We start from the raw sequence: 8,675 nt of genomic DNA, 5'->3' as shown, positions 1-8,675 counted from the left end.
AAAGACATGATACAAGAGTGCACACTATCTTTTCATCAAGTATACATAATACATACACACACACATCCTCCTATTTATCAAGATATCCTGCATATCCTGTTTAGGAAGCTTATAAACACAGAAATACGTATGTTTATCTTCATTAATCTACATTTTCACTTGATCTTGAGTTGAACATATTCAAGTAATAAAGTCAGCTGTGGTCATGGCATTGTTTTCCTAAACTCAAAGATGTAATCCACATTCTTTAAAATCGTATTTATTTTTGTTTTGTTCACTTTTTAGGTACTAAATCTGTATTTTTGTGGTAACAAGGTTATTATACATCACTATATCTGATGTCTTGTATATATTGTATAATATGGGACTTTTTTGTGCCAATTTCCACAATAATCCACATGTTTTTATTGTGACCTACAATTTATAATGTCATTTAACCCATAGATGTTTGATATTGAGTAAAAAGTGAGTATCTAGTGGAAGCATTTTTTTTCACTTTGTCTAATGTTTTATATTTGGTGTGAGGCCACGTCACTGTTTTACTGAATTATGATAATCCGTTCTAATGTAATATGCATTCTTTATTGTCTTATTTATACACTTTAAGCCACTATGTCTCATGTATATATGATTTATTGCTTATATTAAACAGCTTTTACACATTGCAACATCTCTAAAACATTAAATCAGCAACTAATGCACAATTTGGGAGTTAATTTCCGACTTTTATTTCACATTTAGTTCTTTACTTTTACATTGCATGAGTCATTCGTGGCTGACTCAGGGCGTGATGGTGAAAAATCCGACAGACAATTAAGGCAACATGAAGGCTGCTGCTGCTAGGAGAGCGCGAGGCAGAGAACACGAAGAAAGGGGGTGGGGAGAGGGAGACAGATAGTGTGTGTTGGGGGGGGGGGGGGGGGGGGGGGTGTCTTTTCCTATTAATTGAAGATTATGCTTTTGCTCCAAATCACTTCTCGTGTTTTGACGTGAGATTTGATGAAAGATTTTACAGAACGATATGTTGAATTCAAGAGGTCTTTTCACTGTCACTTTTTGGCACCACTGTTTCTCTTTTTCACTTCCTGCTCTGGCTCAGTCCATCCCCCATCCTTCTTCCTTTTTTCTCCCCCCTATTCTCCCCTCTCTTTCTGCACAGACAGGTTGTGATTTCATGCTTTCCTCCTCTTTCTTCCATATGTGGTGGACACATGGAAGCAGTCACCCATTAGCCCCACTCCAACAGAAGATGACATTTCAGCCTATTTTATTTTTCCTCCACTCCTTTAACGAGCTAATAAGCTAAAAGTGCACAAATGAAATGTAACACACAGCTCATGCATGAAGTAATTGTAGTAATCAGGACGGTTGAGTAGTTATGGCTGACTTCAAGGCAGAGTATGGTAAAGGAATACAAGGGAACATTTTTAGTTTAATGCCATTCAACTGTAGACACAATGTCTGTAGCATGCATGTGGCTGTTAAAAGATATTTAAAATAAAGTTCAATGTGTCACTGAAAATATGTTTATTATGGAACATGATAAGCTGATATATTAGCAGATTGCATCTATAAATTAAAGCATAGGAACACTGTCCTTTACACATTGCTGCACTTAATTCAGTTTAGTAAGGATGTTTTGTACATTCATGTTCATTGTGCACATTTTGGATGCTATAATAGTTAATATTTCCTTCTTAGGGCTTTTGATACGTCAACATTTTAGTGCACAAGCTCAGTTATAAGCTCAATAAACGTACGTTAATGTCCCATGCACTCATTATTCTATTTGTACATGTATGTAGTCTTTCTGCATTTCCTTGCACATTTTGAGACGTGCAGTACTTTATTTGGAATTCGTCGTGCACTGTTTTTATGTCTATACGTCATATTGTTGGTTGCATTTCCGAAACTACACTGTAGCTATTGTGCATATGACAAATAAATGTTTGTTGTATGCTTGCATAAAATGTTTTGTTATGTGTCTTAAAGTACTTAGAAAAATCGCCATATACACTAGATATATTATAAATATTTTTTATATCCATGCTACATTCAATGTTTTATTATTAGTATTATAAATATTATTACATACACATGTAATATATACATTAACAAATGTTAAGTATTATTATTATTATTAATACTATGCTATATAAAATATACCTTTTCTTAGTCATTATTATGTGATGTCAATTAATTAATATCTTATTATTATTATTATTATATATATGTTTTTCTGCATTTTTTCTACTATTATTATTTCAATTAAATGTATTATTACAATAATTATGCTGTATACATTACATGTATTATTATTATTATTATTTGATTGTTTAATGTTGTAATCATCATCATGCTCTCTTATGGTGTAAACAGTGTTGTTGTTGGCTCCGGATCCAGTTTCCTCTCAGTACTCCACTCCGGGTTTTCGTTCCCTCGCGCCCTCTTGGTAAGATGGCTGTGTGTCTCGCGGAGCCTCGTGCTGGTTTGGTTGATTTCTAGCTCGCGCTCTCGTTCTGTAACAGAAGCCCCCCCCACACACACACTCGTACACACACACACACTCACTAGTGTCGGTGAAATACATTTTGTGCCTGGCTCCTCTGTATTTATTATATTTTTAAAAAACTTTTTCCCCTCTCCGTTTTTGCTTGAAACGGAGTCGCGGTGGATTAACCGGATACCGGGGCGGAGGGGCTAAATCTCGGGGGGGGGGGGGGGGGAATGAACCGGGACGTCGGGTACGTTGGTATAAATATAACCGTATTTATATTCAATGGTGTTTTTAGGGAGTTTGACTGTGAGTGAGTCTCGGTGCTGAGAGAGAGGCAGTGAACGAGAGGAGAGAGGGAGAGACATAATGGCCGCTCAGGTCGCCAGCGTCGCCTCTCTCAACACAAGCCCGCCATCCGAACTCAAGAAGCCGGATCGGGACTCGCAGGAGGACTCGGTGGTGGTACCGGGGGAGAAACTGCAGGAAAATAAGGAACCGGGAACCGACGGCGGATCTCCGGGTCAGAAGGAGGACGGGAGCGATGGAGGAGGAGGAGGGGATCCCGATATGAAGAACGGGAATGTTCCCAGGGTAAATAATAATAATAATGATTCAAGCGAGGGGAACAACCATCCCGGAATGGGACACCACCATCCGGGCCCCTTTCCTCCACCTCCTTACGGTTACAACCAGCACTACAGCCGGGCCCCTTTTCATCAACATGGCGGACAACAAAGCCCTGGCATGGCAGCTGCATCGGGGCCGGGCATGATGGACCCTTACCCGGCTAACTCACACGAATACCCCAACCCCAACCATTACAACAACTATAGCCCTTTCCAGAACAGGACTTCTTCGTCCTCTTCTTCTTCCTACCAGGGCTACGGAGCCATGACTTCCCCGCGAAATAACAGCCAGGCTCCAACGGCCGGGGGGCAGCCAGGCAAGCAGCAGCCAGCAGGAGGAACCACTGCTGCTTCGTACAATAATCAGAGGTATAACATGGGAACCCAACAACCTACATCCACGCCAACTTTAAATCAGCTTTTGACATCCCCCAGTTCAGCAAGGAGCTACCCGAATTACCCCCAAGGAGACTATAACAATCAGGAAGGGGCCAGCAAGGGACCAGCAGATATGGGCAGTCAGTATGGAGGTGGTGGTGGTGGTGGAGGAGGAGGAGGAGGTGGTAGTGGTGGTGGTGGGGTCCATCCGGGTTGGCAACAAAGGAGCCACCATCAAGCTCCCATGAGCCCGGGAAACACTGGACAACCTCCCAGCAGAAACCAGGTAAACTCACTCACTGCACAGGCACACTTTCACTGAGTTAACCCGCACAAAAAGCACTGTTAAGAGTTGCATATTGCATTGGACTCAGCCATTGTCTATGTAGCAAGAGCTCTTAAAATGGCTGCCTCTCTCTTTTCTCCACAACACCAGCCCCTTGTAACTGTGTTTTACACCGAGAAAGAAGCCACATAGTGTGTTGGAAACAACTTCCAGAGTTGTAGGGGGATTAGTAGTGTGTCCCTGCTGGGTACAGGGCAAAGAGTTTGACTAAGTAGAGCCAGAGTTTGTCAGGAGAAAGTGTGTGTGCATGTGTGTGTGTGCAGAGAGGGAGATAAGGCGCAGTGCTTCTTCTCCTCGCTTCATTGTAGGGTTTTAAGTTATTTCTGTAAGAATCTAACCTAGTTTCGCATGTTGTGCTCCTAAACAGTGCTATTAAAAGTGTGTCAATGGCTGTCAGGGGTAATAAACAAGATGCAAATGACAGTTAAGTAACATTTGCATAATCATTAAGGTGAAAAAAGAACACTGTCGGTTTTAAAAAGGCAAGGTGGGGTTTGTGTCTCAGTCTTGTGCATGGCAAAAAATGCATGCTGCGGAGTGTTTACTCGGATCAAAGTGTGATTGTGGCCACGATTGATTCATCCTGACAGAAACGGAGGGGTTTTCATTCATTTGTGGCTCGGTTTTCGCCTTTCCCCCCTCCTCTCCTTTGCCTCTGTGCTCCATGTGCCGCCTTGTAAACACGGAGCTTTAAAAGTTGGCAAAGTGCAGATTGCCTTTGCTCTGGGATTTGAATTATGGAGGTAAAATCCTGCTGTCAGAGCCAGGAGACAGTTGGTCTTAGGTTGACATGCGAGCAGAGATCTGATTGGCTCCCCCTTTCCCTCGGCTCTCGGCCATTTATAATTGCATCTAATGGAAAAGGCTGCAGAAAAACAGCCCCCCTTTGCACGGATATATTCCTGCACCGTGGCAAGGCATCCTTATTTCTTTTCTGTATTCATTTAAAAACATTAATGCATGCATTTGCATAAAAATATGTATTTGTATGTACATCAAAATGCACCTTAATTCTCCCATTGCAACAGAAACAGCACTATTATACCAGAATATTATTTACTCATTGGTTGCATCTATTTAAAGCATTTCTTAAGAACACGGTTCCTCCCACTGCAGTCATTTGCATGATGACTGTACTCCAGAGATCCACTGAGTGACTGCACCTCATGCACAGGTCACTTATCATTTTTAGTTGACCTCGCACCTGAAGTGTTTTATCTTTACATTTTTGCAGTTTGGTATCCTTTTTTATTTGGCTGACTCTGGATCAGCACATAGAGTAGGTGTGGTCATGAAGCACTGTTTCCCACTGTTTCCAGATCAGTTTGAAGTCACTTTATCTCCCGGGCCATGTGAGAGGGTTGGACTGGCTGTAGTTTTGTTTACAAGCAGCCAAGGTGTCATCAGAGTGTCACAGCCTTTTCTTCCTGTGCTTCTTCCAGCAGGATACAATAGCTTAATTCGCCTCCACATGCAGAGAGAGAGAGAGAGGGAGAGCGAGAGTATCAACAGTCTCCCTCCCTCCCTCCTCTCTCTTCAGTGATAACAGCCACATGTGCACTGTTTTCACTCTGCAATTATTTGTCAAAGGCAGCATCAGTGGAGTGTGTACAGTACTATGAAGGACTCTTTCTGTCATCTAGATAAACACGTGAAGGTTGGCGCCAGTCTGTTGCTTTCGTTACGAATAAGGCATGTGATTCCTTTTAGGAAATACATTCGTTTGTTTTTCACTCAAAGAGGAAATTGTATTCACTTCTTTTAAAGACAATATTTTGTTTGCGATTCAATTAATTCTGTCGTTGCATCATCCCATATTTTTTCGTGTTGGTTAACTTTTGCTGCTTTAGGCATATACTACTAAGGTACTATGTGTGTTGCTTTATTCTTATTTGTGCTGCATTATTTCTTTCAAACAGACACACAGTTTTTATTTATTTATTTTTTTAGTCAGTTTATGTCAGAAACAAAAACATACAATAAAAAATATATATTTTTTTAAAATTTTTTTTTCTCACTCAAATTAATAATTATAACAAAGTCCAAAAAAAACAACCAACAATAATTCTCAGATAGTCTCTGTCATGTTCACCAGGGGCAAGAAGAAGCTTACCCCTGGTCCTCCCCCTCTAGCATATAATAAAACATTAGGTCATCGTCATCAGCGACATGTTTGTCTTGTTCATTTGTTTGCTTTTTCGTTTTACAAAACAATCAGAAATAAATTACTTTTACAATTACAAGAAATAACAACACATGGGATTTTACAGGTCCTGTTCATAACCGTTAATGATTTGACTCCTAAATAATACTTTCAGTGTAGATAGACTTATTTCAGTGCATCATTTCAGTTAATCTAGCAGTGATGCCACACATGTTGCCGTTTAAACTTTAAGGTGCTATTCGCTGGTCTTTATGTTGATTTCCACTTTTAAATGTCAACAAAAAGGTTTGGTTCCAATTATTTAAATCTATATGTCGAGATATTTAGGCAGCATGGTCAACTGGGAATCTTCAGAACATAAGGAATAAGAAGTGCTGATGAGTCCTTTTGATTCAGTAGCGCTGCTGATTGAATAAAGTTGGATTTCCGTTTCAATTAGTCACTTCCTGTGCGAAGAAGTGTCCAAACAACGCTGCTCAAGATACAGGAGTTTAACTGTTGCTGGTGAACATCATGGTTATCTTGATGTAGCTAATTTCCACGTTACAGAAGTTGTGTTTCATTGAGCGGTCAAATCTTTCTTTAAGCTGTTTATTTATACCTTTTACACCACTCGTTTTCAGGATGTGGTCAATCGCAATTACCTCTTTTGATAAATGTATCAAACAACCAATGAGAAGGTTGTTTGATACATTTATCAAAAGAAGTAATTGTGGTTGTTGGATCGCTTCATGTGGCTCACTATCTTCAAACCCCATGTATCTAAGAAGCTTTAAGATGCAGTAGATGTTCTATCAGACTTCTCTCATAGATTAGTTATAGGAAATGTCACTTGGCATTTCATGTCCTGTGATGTGATGCTGAAATGATATATCCTGCAGCCCTGGTTCATATCCAGATTTAATGAAGGTAAATCAGGTAAATTCACAGCATCTCTTCGGTGAACTTTTCTCAGTTGACGCATCTATTTTTGGACATATTTTTTTGATGCCAATGTTTTAGCAATCTTTATATTGAGGCTACTGTGATGATGACCACATGGGTTGTATCAGGGGTAGACGTTAAGGGTATTATCACCGGCCCGGAGCATTCGGCCAAAACAAATCTACTAATAATGAAGAAAAGGAACACATTTGTTGCAATAGTAATTTATGCACTAACTACATTACTACTTGTACTACAACATTTGAATCATCAGTTCTTCCTCATTTTCCTCAATTGTTCATATTTGGTTTATTAAAATAATGATATTGTGGTCATTGTTAAAAAATGTCTGCTATTATTATGAGTATTATTATTTGTATAATGCGCTTTCTGCCTTCCTGTCATTAGGAGTTAGAAATGTAATGGCTATAGATCAGAACCTTCATTATCCTAAACTGCTGGGACATTTCGCCAATACCTTTATATTGTCTACTCTTCACTTACTTGTCAGCATAGGTCGGCATTGATGTACAGAGCCAACAGAAGACCTTGTTTATATTGGCATCATATTGAGAGGTGCAGTGACGCGTCCTAAGACCAGGAAGTAAGCTGCTGGTTCCCTCCACAGAAAGCAATGGGATTTCTCCACAGGGTTTTGGAAAATAGCTGGAAATAAGGTCTGTGGAAAACAAACCTGTTTGATAAATGCACGTTTTGTTCAGCCGGATAATCTCCGCATGTCTACCCTACTTTTATACTTTTCGAATCATAAATCTAATCGATAGATTATAAAAGGGTTTTAGGATGCGTCACTGCACCACTAGAAGCCAACTCCATCGATCAAGCTGAAACGTTCTCTCCCTCTTCTTCTCATGCTCCCTGTCACTCTCCTTTAACTCCTCCGGTGACTTTCTTTTATTGAAGATAGTTTTTTGCTTGGCCGGTTACCGGTGGTTTAAAAACATTTTGGCGAATGGTTAGGTGGCGCGATAGGTGCCGCTGCGCTCCGCAGGAAACAGCTGTTTGCTTTTCACCCAACAACGACAACCGACTCACGAAACGCTATGTTGTAGCGTTAATAAACAAAACAATTTAACGAAATTGCTAGTCAAAATACCACAGGACCATTTTTCCTTTTTTAAAGCAATATTTTTAGTGGCCCGAGCGGGCAAGTGGAAAGTACGTTATGCTGGCCCGGGGTGTCTAAATAGTGCTTCCGGGCCAGCGGGCCATTTTATAATGTCGAGCCCTGGTTACATTCTTTCGTATTGAGATCAGTGTTTCCGCCAGACCAGGGCTGAGAGGGCGTCCACGTCACGTCGTGTCACGTGACTTGAATTTTGAATTAAGCCGTCCCTTATAGATACTATCTCTTAACGTATGCAGACACACAATTTTGAATTGCGCCGTCCCTTATCCTATCTCTTAACGTCTCCCTGCCGACAGGGACATCCCTCCTGGCATGGTCCTTGGAAGATGCAGCGGTGTTTTGTTTTTTTTCGTCACAGGAACGTGCTTTGTTGGTGGCTAAAAGAATCCCACCAGACTCCTTTGCCCCTCCAACAGAGGGATGTCCGTGTCCTTTTTCCTTTTCGTCATTTCAAGCGATAAAAACTCTCGATCTTCTCTCAAATTATTTATTTTTTTGGACGCCCTCGGCTCGAGTTCAGGGCGCTCCGACCTGAATAAGAGCGTCAAATGACGGCAAGACGCCCCCCTGGTGGAAACGCTGATTGACAT

The 8,675-nt window shown here is 40.7% G+C and overlaps 1 protein-coding gene across 1 annotated transcript in view; it reads left to right on the top strand.

Annotated features, from left to right (window-relative positions):
• Positions 1-2,454: 2,454 nt before the first annotated feature.
• The window catches only part of arid1ab (AT rich interactive domain 1Ab (SWI-like)), a gene marked incomplete in the record, with an annotated part of 91,880 nt that continues 85,659 nt past the window's right edge, over positions 2,455-8,675 (top strand). Inside the window, 1 exon segment of the mRNA XM_034235179.1 lies at positions 2,455-3,787. Coding sequence (XP_034091070.1) covers positions 2,864-3,787 — 924 coding nt within the window.

The sequence above is a fragment of the Gymnodraco acuticeps genome, unplaced genomic scaffold (genome assembly GCF_902827175.1).
Source record: "Gymnodraco acuticeps unplaced genomic scaffold, fGymAcu1.1, whole genome shotgun sequence".
Classification (NCBI taxonomy): Eukaryota; Metazoa; Chordata; class Actinopteri; order Perciformes; family Bathydraconidae; genus Gymnodraco; species Gymnodraco acuticeps.
This window is presented reverse-complemented; position numbering and strand designations above follow the sequence as displayed.